We start from the raw sequence: 17,366 nt of genomic DNA, 5'->3' as shown, positions 1-17,366 counted from the left end.
CCAAAAAACACGCCAAAAAACCTCCAAAAAACACGCCAAAAAAACACCCCAAAAACCACGCCAAAAAAAACACCCCAAAAACCACGCCAAAAAAAACACCCCAAAAACCACGCCAAAAAAAACCTCCAAAAACCACGCCAAAAAAACCTCCAAAAACCACGCCAAAAAAACCTCCAAAAACCACGCCAAAAAAACCTCCAAAAACCACGCCAAAAAAACCTCCAAAAACCACGCCAAAAAAACCTCCAAAAACCACGCCAAAAATCACCCCAAAAACCACGCCAAAAACCACCCAGACCTGCGGGAGCTGCTGTGCTCAAACCCTCGCTGGGAAATCCATGAAATGCCACGGAATTGAGGAGTTGGGTAAAGGCTGGAAAAGCTGTCACACATCCTCGAGTCCAGCTGTTCCTCCCACGTCCCCAAGTGTCACATTCACAGGGGTTTAAAAATCCCTCCAGGAATGGGGTTCCACCCCTGTGACCTGTCCCAACACCTGGTCACTCTTTTCAGGGAAGAAATATTTTCTAATATCCAATCTAAAGCTGCCCCTTTTTCATTTTAACAAGCATAGCAAAAAAAAAAAAAAAAAAAGAGGGTGTTTTTACAAAAAAAACCCAGCTCTTCCCAGCTGATGCCATCAGAATTATATTTAAAAAGACATTTAAAACAAAAATCTGCTTGACCATGTCAAATAATTCAGATCATGAGAAAATTTTAAGCTTTGTTTTAATAATTTTTAGCCCCACGTTTCCCAACGCTGCCATCCCTAAACACTTTTAGTTTTTTATGTCTTTAAAAAAAGCCACGAGAGGGAGCACGTCCATTAGAAATGACAAAAATTCCAGCGTCTTTCAGCTCTTCCTTCCAGAGGAAAAGGGCATGGCATCCTGTACTAGTCATGAGCAGCCCTCCTTTAACCTCCGGGCAGCGTGTTTGGCTGCAATGGCCACAAACACCTCCAGGAACACGATAAAAAAAAAAAAAAAAAAAACTCTCCCCTCCCTACACGGGTTCAAAAATACAAAGCAACTCCCAGCAAGACAAAATTAGGTTTTCCATAACAGCGGGAAAAAAAAAAAACCGTAAAAAGATTGTATTTGTAGTAATTTGTACGATTATTTTATTTCTATACACACTTTACCAGCAGGGAAACCAAACCCCACGAGTTCCACTGAGGTGTGGAGGGAGGATGGAGATTCCCTTCCCTCTCTTTTCCATCCATCCATGGCATCCTCTGGCACCACAAGGATTCCTCCTCATGTCCTAATTAATGTCTTAATTCCCATTTTTGGATGGTTCTCCTCCTGACAAGCCTGGAATCCACCTCTAAGCATGGCAGGTTTCACCCCAGCTCAGCTTCTTCATTTCCCTTTCCAGCCACGATTCCCTGTACTCAGCAATTCCTCCAAGTCCCTCTCCACCCACTGAAAAAAAAAAAATTCTAACCCCCCCCAATATCTAAAAAACCCTATATCCACCTAAAAAAAAAAAAACCAAACCTATATCCACCTAAAAAACCCTATATCCACCTAAAAAAACCCCTATATCCATCTAAAAAACCCCCATATCCATCTAAAAAAAACCCCCATATCCATCTATAAAAAACCCCCGAATCCATCCAAAAAAATCCCCTGTATCCATCTAAAAAAAATGCCTATATCCATCTTAAAAAAAAACCCCTACATCTAAAAAACACCCCTATACCTAAAAAAATCCCACTATTTCTAAAAAAATCCCCACTATTTCTAGAAACCACCCCTATAGCTAAAAAAACCCCACTATTTCTAAAAACAACCCTATTTCTAAAAATCCTCCATCTCAAAGACCTTATTTCTAAAAACTTACAAAAATCGCACAATCAGCAGAAAATCCTGCCCCTCCTCATTTTCACTCCTCGACTTCCAAACTCCTAAATCTGAGTTGAATTTCACTTCCCAAAGCTCCCTGGACAGGTCTTGGGCACATTTTTCGAGAAGTTCCCTACAAAGGGATGGTTCCTCAGTGCTCCTGGCCTTCCCTTTCCTTTTCCCAACAATTCTGTGGTGTCACATCCTGAGCCTGGATGGAAATTCAATGTCACCTTTTCATTTCTGACCCTGACACGCTGGCCCTTCAGATTGAAATTATTATTCATGAAATTATTTGGTATTTTTCTTACTTTTGTCTTTAATTTTGCTGGTTAAACTAAGCAGAATAATTTAGTTATTAATTTAATAATAAATAATAGTTTTTTGCCAAATAAAGCTCAAGCCCAGAATGAGACTCCACACACAACCAAGGGCTATAAAAATATTTTCTACTGGGACAACTCAAATCTACTTTTCCCATCTAAATGGGTTTTTTTCAAGCCTTTTATTCATATCTGAGAGAGAAGGTGCATCCCAGCACACTTTTTTTTTTCACTAGCACACTTTTCCAGGGAGTATTTCTAGCAAGGAAAAAGAGAAAATTCAGGAATTTCCAACTTTTTTTTTTTTTCCCCTTTAAAAACAAGACCCAAACAGACAAAGCTGCTCTTCTTTCCTTTTCATTTTGCTCTTGTGTTCTTTTTATTCTATTATAATATAAGATATATTCATATAACCATGTTATTATATTTATTCTATTATTATATTGCAATAATCGCACCTGAAAAGCCACTTCTTGCTCAGTGCTGAGTTTACACTTGCTATAAAAGTTGCAATTATTCTCTTCAAACCGTTTGAGAGTTTGGTTTCAGTTTCATTAAAGATTTGAACATTTAAACCTTTGACAGCAGGATGTGTGAGTGACCAACGAGTGGGAATTGCTTCTGGATTGGCATCAAGCACATTTTTTAAAATTGCAGCATTTAAGTCTCTTGAATTCAAGCCTTTCTTCCAAACTTTCCGGGCATTTCATGGCAAATTTCCATTTAAAAAAAAAAAAAATGCAATTTGACTGTGGGAGAAGTGGGGGATGAATTCCTAGAGCAGCATTGAGTGGCAAAGGCCACAAAAGTCTGATTTTGTGACAAAGAACAGATTTATCCCAAACAATGGAGATCCCTCATTAAAAAAAAACCCCAACAGCAGAACAACAACTTCTGCTTCAGTGGCAAAGTGACAGCAAAGACTTTGGAAATTGTTTTTACCCTGGGCTCTCAAAAACTCAGATTATGACACTTGAATAGAAATATGAGCAAAATACCCATAAATACCTATAAATACCCATAAATATCCATATCTATAAATACCTATAAATTCCCATAAATACTTATAAATACCCATAAAAACCCACATCTATAAATACCTATAAACACCCATAAATATCTATAAATACCCATAAATACCTATACCTATAAATACCTATAAACGCCCATAAATACCTATAAATATCAATATCTATAAATACCTATAAACACCCATAAATGCCCATATCTATAAATACCTATAAATATCTATACCCACAAATACATATATTAAATACACATAAAATCTTTAAAATACACATAAAAACACCTCAAAAAACCCCTCAAACATCCAATATAAAAATAACCCCAATGCACAAGAACAGGCAGAGGAGCACACACATACCTACAGTGAACCACAATCGGTCCAGCACGGGCAGGATTCAAAGTTTTGACTTTTTTCAGGAATTTCAGCATTCCAATAGGTGTGAAAGGCACCCCAAAATCGGGCCAGCTGGTGAAGTGGAGTTGGGTGACAAGCCTTGGAGCTTTGCATCCCTCGTGGAGCTGTAGGAATACCCAAGATCCTGAGTTTGAAATTTTATTTTTTTTTTTTTTTTTTAAAGATTATAGAAAATACTGTAAAAATTATAAAAAATATCGTAAAAAACTATAAAACCCATTAAATTATAGAAAATACTGTAAAAATTATAAAAAATATCGCAAAAAACTATAAAAAATAAACCATTAAATTATAGAAAATACTGCAAAAATTATAAAAAATATCGTAAAAAAACTATAAAACCCATTAAATTATAGAAAATACTGTAAAATTTATAGAAAATATAGTAAAAAGCTATAAAAAATAAACCATTAAATTATAGAAAATACCGTAAAAATTATAAAAAATACCGTAAAAAACTATAAAAAATAAACCATTATAGAAAATATGGTAAAAATAATAGAAAATACCGTAAAAATTATAGAAAATACTCGTTAAAAATTATAGAAAACATCGTAAAAATTAGTTTAAAAAAATGATAAAACATCGTAGGAATTATTTTAAAAAAACCGCAAAAATTATAAAAAAATATGATAAAAACAGAATCAAAATCATAATAACCAAGTAGCTATTAGTCTTTTACTCTCTCTAACTCTACCTAACCTATAACACACCTAAACACCTCCCAAGCCCATATTTGATTTTATATTTTTAGGGTTTTCCCCGAGTGCTGCAGCGCGACGTTTTCTCACCGAGTGCACGCAGAACTTGCGCACGGTGTAATCCACCAGCACCACGCAATCCTCCACGGACACGCGCACGCTGCCGTACGTCCAGCAGCCCTGCTCGGGCCAGTACTGGAAACATTTCTCCTGCACAGAAACCAAAAAAAAAAAAAATAATAAAAAAAATGAGAATTGTACGGGTTAACTGTGCTGGGTTACGCTGTAAAGGTGTGCACAAAAATCCGGATTCTGTCACCAGCTGTTCAAGCAGCTGGGGCAGAGATGCTGATCCCTGTGGGGATCTCTGCTGTTCACATTCCAGCTGTTCAAGCAGCTGGGGCAGCGATGCTGATCCCTGTGGGGATCTCTGCTGTTCACATTCCAGCTGTTCAAGCAGCTGGGGCAGCGATGCTGATCCCTGTGGGGATCTCTGCTGTTCGTGTTCCAGCTGTTCAAGCAGCTGGGGCAGCGATGCTGATCCCTGTGGGGATCTCTGCTGTTAATGGGCCAGGTGTTAAAACAGCTGGGGCAGTGTTCTTTATCTATCCCACAGCTCATCTTCCCTCCAGGAGATCTCTCCTGTCCATGGCCATGTGTTAAAGCAGGCGGCAACGATCCTGATCTCTGTGGGAGATACTCTGTTCATGTTCCAGCTGTTAAACCAGGTGTTACAGTGTTCTCTATCTTTCCCACAGCTCATCCTCCCTCCAGGAGATCTCTCCTGTTCATGGCCATGTGTTAAAGCAGCTGGGGCAATGATCCTGATCTCTGTGAGAGGTATTTGCTGTTCACGTTCCAGCTGTTAAACCAGGTAGGACAGAGTTCTTTATCTTGCCCACAGCCCATCCTCCCTCCAGGAGATCTCTCCTGTTCATGGCCATGCAGTCCCAGGGCAGGGCTGATCAAATTCCATCATCCCATTGGGAGATGCTCCAGCCAGGGCAGGAGCCGAGCATTTCCTACCCAGATCAAAGGGGAGATTTGGAACAGCAGAGCAGCCTTTTCCCACTGGATCCCAGAGGAAAACCAGAGCCTTGCACATCATCCCTGCAGCTTTGGAGGAAAACTGCACCTTGTGCAGGAGCCCTGCTCCAGCAGAACCACATCTGTCACTGCAGGAGGATGCAGCCACCATGGAATGGGACTGCACCAACCCTGACTGACTGACGGGGGCACCTTGGATTCTCACTCTGACACTGCTTTTCTTTTGTACTATTACATGTATTTTATTTTTTCCTATTAAATTGTCTTTCTGACTTGGAGTCTCTCACTGGTTTTGCTTTCAAACCAGTACACAAAGACAGGATTTTATCACCCTGACTTTGCTTTCACTCGTAGCTGTACCCAGGGAGGTGAGCAGAGCTGTGAGTGTGCAGAGCTCCTCTCCTGGCACAGCTCTAGCACCCTGCTACTGTTGCTTAAACTGATGCAGAGAAGGTGAGAACAGCTTGGAATTGTTTTTTAACCTGCTCAGCCCCCACAGCTTTTGTTTCAGTTTGGCAGCTTTGTACACGGTGTCCAACTGTGGGGACTGTGAGGTTTTCACTGTTTTCAAGCTCTACTTGCAGCCAGTGAGAAACTCAAAGCAGCTCTACTTTGGAGGCATCAGGAATATCCAGATTTAGCAGTTCTGGATGCTCACACTGGGAACTGGCCCTCTTGGCCTGGCTTTGCTGTTGGAGCTTCAAGCAGCAGTAGAAGGGCAGGAAAATCATCTCCAGGAGGAGAACAAGGGATGCCCATCCTCAGGGGAGGAGTTGGGGGCAGGAAGGAGCAGCAGCACCCTCACAACAAAGCAGCTTGAATTTCTCCTTGTTTAGTTGACAAACTGTGTCTTTTGAAACCTAATAAAATGAATAAGAATTTTTATCTTCATTCCTAATTAATCTCATCCACAAGTGCAGCCTTACACTGGGATAAAACCACGGCAGTTTTCCTTTGGCTCTGGGCTATGCAGGAGGCAATCTGCCATCAGAATTTTCTCCTTAAAAGATCACCTGATATAAATGGGTATTTTAGAAACGAAAAGTACATTTTTAAGTAGCAACTCAGCTGTCCTGACAGAGGCCAGAGCAGGAATTGGTCAGAAATGCACCTGATCAGACCCTGAGCACTTTTGGAGCACAAGGGACATGCCAGAGCAAAGTGAAAGCAAACTTTTTACCTCTTTTCTTTCTTTCAGGTTGGTTAACATGACAATAATGGCTGATTTCTGCTCCCAGATCATCCTCCAGAAGTCATTGACTGTTTCCTGCTTGGGTCCTGCAGACAAAACAGGGAAATGCTCAGGAGAGGGGATGGAGCAGATCCCAGAGCAGTCCCACAGCCCTGCCCTGGGCACCCACCCAGAGCTGTGTTTGCTACACCTGCACAGGAATATACCAAATTTGTGTATTTATGCATTAAATAACCTCTCATCACGTTTTCTTTTACATAATCAGGCACCCAACCACATTTTTAGAAGGAATCATCTCTCTTGAAATATCACTCATAGATCACAGAATGGTCTGAGTTGGAATGGACTTTAAAGATCATTTACTTTCTACCCCTGCCATGGCAGGGACACCTCCCACTGTCCCAGGTGCTCCAAGCCTAATGTCCAACCTGGCCTTGGGCACTGCCAGGGATCCAGGGGCAGCCACAGCAAATCTGGGAATTCCATCCCAGCTCCTCCCCACCCTCCCAGGGAGGAATTCCTTCCCAATATCCCATCTAAACCCACCTACCCATTTTCAGGTTGAAGCCATTCCCTGTGTCCTGTCCCTCCATGCCTTGTCCCCAGTCCCTCTCCAGCTCTCCTGGAGCCTCTTTAGGCACTGGCAGATTCTCTAACACATTAATTCTTAAATATTAGTTATCTTTTAACTATGGCAGGAGCAACATTTAGAATTCCTACTTGGCAGCCCTTCCCCATGCCAAGGTCCAAAGTTCTCTGGGACCACAACAAACTTGGAGGGGATCATCAGGGACACCAATTTTGATACAAAGAGGGTGTGGAGGAGGAAATGAATGTCTGCTCACAGCAGAATCGACCAGCCTGGAGGCAGTTGTTCACCTCACACACACTGCAAATTCATTTTAAATGTAACCTCTAAATCCAGCCTCACACCTGACCACTACCTGCAGTTAAAAATAACCTCTAAAACACATTTGTAACTAAATGTGCTCAGCCCTCAGCTGGAGAGAAGAGACAAATGAGAAGGAGTTACCTTGTGCTGCTATAAATTTATTCTTTTCTTTATAACCCTGTGGAAACAAAAGCCACAGCAGTTAAAAGGTGAAAGGCCAACATGTGCAAGCAGAAAATTACATTTCTTCAATTCCCAAAGTTTGGCCAGCTGTGGGCAACTCTCAACTCACATCTATATATGATGCATTAATGTAGTCTGAAGCTGGGACTCCATCAATTTGGGTCAAAATCACTCTGGAATGATCATCTGAAATGAAACAAGGGCATTGGAAAGTTATTAAATCTGAAAGATGGCATTTCCTTAGCAAGCAGGAGGCCTGGAAAAGCAGAGCTCCCCAACTACAGACAACACATGAACAGCATTTCTGACCAGTGGAATTGTTATTATTTGAGTATTTTCAGCACATGAACACTACCAGCAGCCTGCTCAGTTCCAAAATGCATTGTCTGGTTTAAAAGAAAAGCAAATGGCTTACATGGCAGGATGTTGGGATATCTGTTCTTCTCCCTGTTTTCTTCCTTATTTGCCATTTCAAATGTTCCCTGCACATACCCAGACGTTAATGACTGAAAAAAAACCATAAATGTATAGAATCAGCGTGCTAGAAAATAAATAGTTTTGACTGCACATGGCTTAGGGATAATTTGCATCCAACAGAATTAAATATATTTCAACTTTTCCTCCTCCAGTAACTTTAATTCCTCTCTAACAGGCAACTCCATCCTGGCAGATTTCACTCCAGACAACGAGTTCAGCAGTTGGGGAGAGAGAAGGAGTCTTTTTTTTTTTTTTCTCTCACAGTTATTTAGCAAATTGTTAAACTCTGAGCTGCTGCCTGGAGCTGCCATCTGCCACAGTGACTCAGAGTGTGACCCAATTGTGCCAATGCCACTGGTGGCACCCACACTGGGCTCAGGAACAGGGCTGGGCCTGACCCCCTCCCTGCTGAGGGCATCCAAAACCCAACATCTTGCTCAGCTCTGCCTCTGCAGGCCCAGCCCTGGCTGAAAAGGAGGAAGGAAAAATAATTGACAGGGTTTTTATGTGCTGTGAGTTGAGCTCTGCGAGTCGTCAGCGAGAGATCAGCGCAGATAAATTTAGTCTGGCTTAAATAAAACCCAAACAGTCATGGAGGGCAATAAAACAAAGGAAAAAACAGAGAAAAGGGTCAGGATGAAAGCAAAGAGGTGCCCATGGTGGAGCTTCTCCACTGCTGAGATGCTGCCACTGCAGAGGGACCAAACCAAAATCAGATTTCGAGAAGTTCCTTTAAGTGGATTTCATCAATTCCTTTAAGTGAACTCCAAAATCCCCAGTGCCAGCAGGGTGGATCCCACTGAGGTAAAATCCCAGCAGTTTGGGAAGGCACCACCAACCTTCTGCCACTCCTGTGCCTCCCCCTGCCCAGCCTGAGTCACACAGGGCACGGAAAAACGTGGTCAGGGCTGGAATTCCCCCCCAAAACAGCCAAGGTTGTCAGGGTGACACAGGAGGAGAGGGGGCCATGGAGAGCTCTGATCCTCCACCACACAGGAAGCTGCACCCTGCACTCGTGGGTTTGGTTCGTTGGGGCTTTCATGGGGCATAAAAAGCTGTGAGTGGAAAAGAAAGGAGGCTAAAAGGGCTGAGGAAGAAAGCTGCTGTCAGCAGACTGCTTAATTCTTGATGGGAACAAAGCTCGTGGCTTTTTATCAGCTCCTTTTATTGATTAAAGTACATTTATGAAACACAAAAACCAAATTTTTGTGTAAAAAAAAAATAGTGGAAAGTGTCCTTGCCCATGGCAAGGGCTTGGAACTGGATGATCTTTAAGCTCCTTCCAACCCAAACCATCCTGTGACTCCATGAAAAAATTATCAATTTCAACACTCTCTTCAAACTTAAAGCCAAACTTAAACCCCGTTTTCAATTAACAGCCAGAGAAGTTGTGGATATTCACACGAAAAAAGCATGAAAAGGAATTCTCTTTGGCCAAATCACCTCTCCATGCCCCACTCCTGACCTCTGCAAGGCCTTGGCACCTTCCCAGGGAGCTCCTTGTGCCCCAGGGCAAGGGCAGAGCCCAGCTCCTGCTCCCAGCCATGGGGAGGGAGGATGTGATTCACCCAGGCTGCTGCTCAGCACATCCTCCCACCACCCCAAAGCACGAGGAGCTGACGAGTCCTGCTGGCCCTGGGCCATCTGCTGCCACCCACACTCTGACCTGGCCCTGCTGGGCAGCACCCCCAAAATCCCACCGAGGCTTTGAGAGGCTCAACCCACCCAGCACCAGCACATTTCCTCTTTTTTTAGCACTGAATGAGCCACAGGGGTGTCTTCATCCAGCCAGAATGAAAATTTCTAAAGAAAACTCTTAGGGGAAGCATTTCAGTAATTAATCAAGGCAATAATCCCAAACTTCCAGGGATGATCAACAGAGGTAGGGGCTTGACAGAAAAAAAATAGATTTTTTAATATTTTTCTTTTTTTTTTCTTGTGAAGAAAGAACACTCTTCTAGCACCCAATGTTCACAGAGGAATCACATAACAAAAAAAGAAGGAGCTCTGCTATTCTGGTGAGTGTCCAAGGGGTGCAATGGACCTCTGAGAGGTCACTGAGGCTTTAAAGACAAAATCAAAGGTGCTGGAGAACACCATTAGGCACATGAAGCTAAGAGAACTCAAAGTCCTCAAAGTCAGGAACTGTCCTCAAAACTCTTTTCTGCCTGCTGGGTGTCTTCATCTTTTAGTGTCTGGTTTATTTTTACCAAAATGATCACTTGGCACCAAACTTCTCGGGTTGGTGTCCATGCCTGGGCAGTGCTGGCTCCCAGGGTCACCATTTTCAGCCCAAATTTATTCCTAATTCCCACTGGAGCTCGTGTACCTGCATTCCCAGGGATACCTGGCCCCTGGCATGGGGGGATCAGGCTGTGTGGAGTGGGCAGAGATCCTTGGAGCATCCTCAGGGCAGGGCTGAGGCACAGATCCAGAGAATTATGGAATGGTTTGGGTTGGAAGGATCTGTTAAAGCTCATCCAGTCCCTCCCTTCCATGGCAGGGACACTTTTCATTATCCAAGGTGCTCCAAGCCCTGTCCAGCCTGGCCTTGGACACTTCCAGCCCTCCCAGGCTGGAGCAGAGAGCTCATCCAGCCACAGGAAAAAAAAAACAACAAAACACATCGAGCATAATCCCCATCCTACCCCATCACTTCTCATTTTTGGGGATCAGACCCCAGGTTTTTGGGTGTGGGCAGAATCCCACATGGTCACAGCATGGGGCAGAAAATTACTGAAACAAAGAGGGGTTTACAAATTCAAACAGATGGTTTGCTTCCCTCTGGACCTCAGAGCAAATTCATCAGGAGAGTCCAAATTCACCAGCACACACCTCAAACTGCTTCTCACTTTCATTTTGTCAGCTTTGATAAGGATTTCCACAATGCTCCCTGTCTGAAAAGGCAAAACTCTGTGGGGTTCAAATTTCTCATCAACCAAACTGCAGCTCTAAATGTGCTCCCAATTAAGGTGGTGATAACTCAACAGCCAGCCTGACCACCACGAGAACTGGCTCTCACAAATCCACTCCTGACATTTCAGCTCCTGCTTGGCTTCTTCTGTGCAGGGAAGTGAAAAGAAATCACAAAAAAATCTGGAAAAGGCCCCAAACTCGGGCTCCTGGTTTTGTGTTTCTGTACAGGAACGCTGCAGGAGCTCAGCACTGACTCCAGGTACAGCTCATCCCTACAGCCACACTCAGGCTCTGGGCACAAAATCCTCAGCAGGAAAACCCTGAGAGCTGAGATAAAACTCTGAGCTGGGGTAGGTGCTGCAAGGAGAGGAGTGCTGGGATAATAACCAAGAGCCAAAAGGCAAATTATCAGGAAAAAAGAAGTCAAATCCCACCAGGGCAATATTAAGGACACACTGTGTCCTCTCCTCTGAGGTGAAACACCCAGATCCCCCAAAAATCCATCCACCACCACCATGAAAATCAATGCTAGAGAGGTTTATATTCAATGCTCCTCTCCTCCAGCTTCAGGCAAACACTAAAGAACTTCTTTAAATGTTAGCAAGAGGCAAACAGTTTGTATAATACCAGTTCAGCATCATAAATCAGTAAAAATTCCAGGTTTTATCCAGCTGAAGGGTCCCCACTCCCGACAGAACCCACAGAACAGCACCAATCACGCACCAAACACAAGAATTATTAATACTGGCAGGTATTTTGGTTTCCCCCCCCCGTGTTTTCAGCCATCCACGTGTAAAAACTTACATTGAACTCCTCCCTGAAGAGCTTCCCCTCGTCTGCCGAGCGGATCCGGATTTCCTCCTCCAGGTTTTCCACGGGGATAGGGAAATACTTCTTGGGGCCCGAGGGGGACCTGCTGAGCAGCATCACCCGTTGCTGTTCTGTCAGGACAGGGGCAGGAGATGTTAAAGGCACGGCCAGAGCCAGAGATCGCCAACTACAAATTAATCTTGATGCTGAAAGATGCCAAAACAAACTTCTAGCATGACGCTCTGAGGTGATAAAGGTGATTTAAAGGAAATCAAAACACCAAATCACAGGCAGAGTGGTTGCTTTGAGAGCATAATGATATCAAGAAGAACCACTACTGGGGAAATGAATGATTTCTCTATTTATACCGGATTAAAAAGTGACCAAGTTTTATTCAGAAAAGGTTCTTTCTGCTGACAGGGCAAGGACAGCTTTTGGCACCCATCACCAAGGAGCTGCTGCAAGATTATTTCATTTCGAGGGGAAATAATGATGATGATAATAAAAATAAATAATTTATCTTTAACTTGGCAGCCAACAGAAACTGTGCCCCAAGAGGAACAACCCAGCAGGAAGCTGATGGGTATTTTTAGGGTTTTGACTTTCCCTCCGACTGCCACCCTCCTCAACTCGCTCATCATTTCACACATGGCCCAGTGGGACTGACACAAACCACAGAGTGATTCTTTTATCATTAATTTTATCATTTTTCTCTGGGTTGTGGTCAAAACAACTTGCCCAGCTCTACCAGGTTTGAGCTGGGCCCCACAGAGGAGCCAGCCTGGGGTTCCCCATGGGCAGAAACAAACCCAGAAACTCAAACCAGTGGGGACCGTTTTGAACTCCTCAGAGTGTTTTATTTCAGTGCCTCTGGCTTCAAAACTGCCCCATCTCAACCCCCCCTGCTTCACGTTCAGAAACCACCCAGGGGATTCACAAAGCGTTAAGGACTTTTCTCCTCGTTTTAGGAAGAAATATTGCAATTCCCTCTCTAAATACAAGGATCACGTTGTCACCAGCCTGGATCTCAGCTGGCATCCTGCTAAAACACAAAGAGCCCAGGAAGGTTTTCCACAGAAACATTTGCTGCATCACAACTTAAAGTGAAACCTATTTCAAACCAGCAACTGAAAGTTAAGATTTTTCTACAGACAAGTTGAGTATGGATTTCTAAATGTGGATTTCTAAATGTGGATGTCTCTTCCAGGGCCAGCTACGATGGGACAACCAAGTGCTGGAAGATGCCCCTGTACACGGCAGGAGGGTTGGAACTGGATGAGTTTAAGGTCCAACTCAAACCATTTGTGATGGCATTTTTTCCAACTGCTTTCTCTTTAATAACAATAATAACAACTGCTATTAGAAATAAAAGCAAACACTGAGCAATTGTGAATTAAAGAACGCAGCAGGCCCAAATAAAAACGAGAGTTTGAAAGCAAATCCCTCCATACCTTGTTCTTCCAAGATCCCATTTGGCATCTTTTTGTCGCCGGAGTTCACCACAGCTTTCCTGTGTCTCCTGAACCTGCAACAGAGGCACCACGTTAATGTGGCAGTTCTGGCAAAGGGGAAAAAAAAGCAGCATTTGCCCACTGCCAGCCCTGTTTTTACAAACCATGTAATTCTAGAGAAGCTCTTTCTGTTCATGCTGGCGGGGAGAGCAGGGCAGGCACGGCGCCGTCTGCACCGAGGCTCTGCCTCCCTCCCGCTTCCGTGGGAGGGCACCAAGGATGGGGCTGAGCCCAAAGAACACCCACCTGAAAAAATACCCCACGAGCACCACGAAAATGATCACCACCAGCACCAGGATCAGCAGGGAAGTCAGCAGCTCCTTGTGCAAGGTGTTCTCCTCCGTAGAGTCTGGGAGTGGAACAAGAAATGGGGAATATCAGACATGGATGGCACAAAAACTCTGCTTTAGGCACCAAAAATTCTGTTCACTTATCTGCCTCGACTTACTAAAAGCATCACAATTACTCGACACAGGCAAAGCTCAAACTGAAAGTTAATTTTTTTTTTTATTTTAATTTTTTTCCTCCCTCGTCAAAAGCACAACCAAACCACTACTGCTGAGAAAAAAAAAAAAAAAATCAAGGATATTTTTCAATTTACCTGGTGAATAATTATATAAATACATATAGATAATGAATATTTAGCTATATAATGAATATATAGCTATCATATCAGCAGTTATAAGGTGCCAAGCTGAATTTGAAGCCCATTAAAAGGTTTGCTACAGAGCCCCCGTGCACCTCAGCTGCTTCTCAACCACCCAACAAAGCCACCTTTCCTATAGATTTTATTCACTGAAATTCTATGGAAATATAAGAAGAAGCAGGAATAATGACATTTTTCTCAGAACAGAGATGAAAGAAGAACTTTTTAGATCTGGTACAAACTCTGAGTCTCACCCTTCTGTTCACAGTGTTTTATGGCTGTGTCTCTCTACCTTTCACTTTCATTATGCTTCTGTAACCTTTTAGTTCTACTGAATAATTCAATACAGAACAGATTAAAATCATTAAAAACCCAACATGTTTTATTTAAGCAAGCCAAACTCCCAGTCTGAACCTTCAGCAAGCAAAACACAATCCTACAACCACTCTTCCTAAATTAAGGCAATTTCTGTTGCCAGTATTTTGGATTTTTTTTTTCTCTTTTAAACTACATTTACACACTTCTAATGGTTTTTTTTTTTTAATTTTTTTTTAACCATTCCTACAGTGGTCTTTGAGAGCTGACAGATGGAAGGGTTGGGTGGGATATTGGGAAGGAATTTCTGGCTGTGAGGGTGGAGAGGGGCTGGGATGGAATTCCCAGATTTGCTGTGGCTGCCCCTGGATCCCTGAAGTGTCCAAGGCCAGGTTGGAGCAGCCTGGAACAGTGGGAGGTGTCCCTGCCATGGCAGGGACATGGATGATTTTTAAGGTTCCTTCCATCCCAAACAATTCTGGGATTCAATAAAATATTTAGGAGTAGGTAACACCTGCAATAATTCAGAAAGGATTCAGATAAATTCCCAGAATTGATGGCTGCAAAATCATTTGAGTCTTGGGAGCAGCTGGAAACTCTCTGGGTGCTCCACCAGGGTATGAGGGCATGGGAAAAAAAATTCCTTTAGAGGCACAGGTGAGCTCAGGACACAGAGGGTGAGAAGGGCTCATAAGTCAACATCCTAATGCAGAGACAGGGAAGGCAATAAAACACATGAGGGGTGACATTTCAATGGTGTGTAAAGATAAAAGTGACAGGAATGACAAAGTTGTAATCAGAAGCCACGGCTTGGCAGGGGTTCAGGAAATCACTCTTGGAAGGAGTGTCTGGATGAGCAGGAATAACCACCCAACACTTTCTGTGGGGTGTTCTGCAAGGCAAGGAAACAAAAACAGAAAATCCTTATTTTTATCCCTCACAGCCAAAATGCAGCCAACTTCCATGGAGTTTAGAAATGTCAGCCTCAGGATCTCAGAATGCTCCAGGATTTCAAGCTTTGTGTTGGTTCTCTTTAGTTCTGTGACAAGACCCATGATATGAGAGGGGGAATTCCGTCCCATCACGAGGAAATTAAAATTTCTTCCAGACAATTACACAACCAAAAAAAAAAAATCTCCCCCTCCTCCCTTTCACAGAACTGCTGCCCCATTTTTTGGGGTGTCTTTGGAGAAGTGATTCCCAGACAAATACTGAAAGTTCAATCCAAGCCAGGAAACGAGAAGCTGAACTTCCTGCCAAACAACTGCCCCCATTTCTTTAGTCAAGGACAGAGACCCCTGCCACGACTGATTTAATTCTCTGCCCCAAGATCTCACTTCTCCTCCTGCCATTTCACAAGAAAATTGGGTCAAAATCCACTAAAAGCCCCTTTTTCTTTATACCTGGGCATATCTGTTCCCAAATCCTTGCAGCTGCTTCCCAATGGCCTCATCCCTGCAGAGCCTGTGAGTAAGGCACAGTGTGCTGTCATTTTTTACCTCGATTTTCTTTAATATCAATAAATTTATAAATGCAGCCCAATAAATGGCATGAGAAAGTTAAAATTGAGGCCATTGCAGGGATTTCAAGGGGAACAAAGGCCTGAAGTAACTTTTTAATCACTGCTGCTTCAAAATCTGATGAGTGAAACACCGGAATAAATGGATGCAGGAGAGACAAATCCTCCAAGGCAGGGAAACTTTTCCACTGCTCCTACTCCAGGAGTTGTGGCCCAAAACCACCAGGATTTCTGTTCAGAGCCAGCCAAGGATATTTTTCTGGAGATACAATGAAAAAGTGACTTTAATATTCACCAGAGGGGGGGACAATCACAGGAGGAGGCTGACAGCCCCTTGTGCTCCCTGTGCACCCACCAAGGCTCACCCAGGGCTCTCCCCCAATTCCTCTCCTCAGTCCCTGCTGCTGCTGGCCCCTGGCTCTTTCTGGAAGGGCAGCACCATCTCCTCCAGGCTTGGGATGTTCCCATTTTCCCTGAGTGTCAAACACAAACCCACCCTGAAGGGAGCAGGGAATTAACAGCAGTGTGTGCACACCAGTGATGCTCCCTCCACATCCCCTCCCAAACTTGCATTTTCTCCATCCTTGGATCAGCTCCTTTGCATGTTGGGGTAAATTAAAAGGGGGATTAAAACACTTTTTCCCCCCTCTACAAAAGCAAGCTGGCAGGGCAAAGTTTGCCCTAAACCTGAAATTATTCCGGTGAGTGACACAAAACAAAATCATCTTTATCTGAGTACACAAGAAATCCCACAAGAACCAACTCTTATTTCTGCACAGCTCTGATCTTCTTTTCAAAACCCAGAGACATCACAAACAAATGCCCAACAGGGAATACGACAAAACCCACACTAAACCCTCTCAGGCTATTTTTGGAAGAGAAAACCCCAACTGTGCCATGGCTGCAGGAGGGAAGCAGCTGATGAGCAGCTGATAAACAGGAGATTGGTTTGGAGCATGTGAAGCACAAACCCAAATCAGATAAAAAATATGAAATAAAGGAAGGACAAAAGAAAGAAGACAGGTAGGGGAGGGAAACCAGCACCCACAGGCAGCAGGAAACAGGAGGCAGCAGCAGCAAATGGGATTTGAACATCTCAGAGCTGAATCCCACTTGGGCAAAGCCAGCACAGCCCACCTGGCACTGGGGTCACAGAATCTGAGTCTGGGCTGGAGGGACCTCGAAATGTCACCCAGTCCAACCCCCCATCCGAAACCACCCATTTCTGAACTTCTGCTTTGCAAACTAATTCTTGGAATTGAGTGTCCACCAGCACAGCATCCCCTTGGCATTTAAACACCAAATTAAATGATCCAGACTGCTCCTTCATAGCTCATTTCCTGATGCTGCCTCATTTTCTCCATGAAAAAACCACCATGAGTCTCACAGGGAACTCCCACCTATTTTACAGAGTCACAGAAGGGTTTGGGCTGGAAGGGACCTCAAAAATCACCCAGTGCCACCCCTGCCATGGCAGGGACACCTCCCACTGTCCCCAACGTCCAACCTGGCCTTGGGCACTGCCAGGGATCCAGGGGCAGCC

The 17,366-nt window shown here is 43.7% G+C and overlaps 1 protein-coding gene across 6 annotated transcripts in view; it reads right to left on the bottom strand.

Moving 5' to 3' along the window:
- Positions 1 to 17,366, bottom strand: part of PTPRE (protein tyrosine phosphatase receptor type E) — a 93,859-nt gene that overhangs the window by 11,734 nt on the left and 64,759 nt on the right. For all 6 annotated transcript variants that reach the window (XM_088169449.1, XM_088169447.1, XM_088169448.1 and 3 more), the window contains exons 3-11: positions 13,590 to 13,692; positions 13,284 to 13,357; positions 11,827 to 11,963; positions 8,045 to 8,135; positions 7,739 to 7,815; positions 7,588 to 7,624; positions 6,543 to 6,640; positions 4,406 to 4,525; positions 3,558 to 3,718 (exon numbers count right to left, since the gene is read on the bottom strand). In XM_088169449.1, coding sequence (XP_088025575.1) covers positions 3,558 to 3,718; positions 4,406 to 4,525; positions 6,543 to 6,640; positions 7,588 to 7,624; positions 7,739 to 7,815; positions 8,045 to 8,135; positions 11,827 to 11,963; positions 13,284 to 13,357; positions 13,590 to 13,692 — 898 coding nt within the window. The remainder of the gene's footprint in view (positions 1 to 3,557; positions 3,719 to 4,405; positions 4,526 to 6,542; positions 6,641 to 7,587; positions 7,625 to 7,738; positions 7,816 to 8,044; positions 8,136 to 11,826; positions 11,964 to 13,283; positions 13,358 to 13,589; positions 13,693 to 17,366) is intronic.

Source organism: Sturnus vulgaris, chromosome 8 (assembly GCF_052056855.1).
Source record: "Sturnus vulgaris isolate bStuVul1 chromosome 8, bStuVul1.hap1, whole genome shotgun sequence".
NCBI classification, from domain to species: Eukaryota; Metazoa; Chordata; class Aves; order Passeriformes; family Sturnidae; genus Sturnus; species Sturnus vulgaris.
This window is presented reverse-complemented; position numbering and strand designations above follow the sequence as displayed.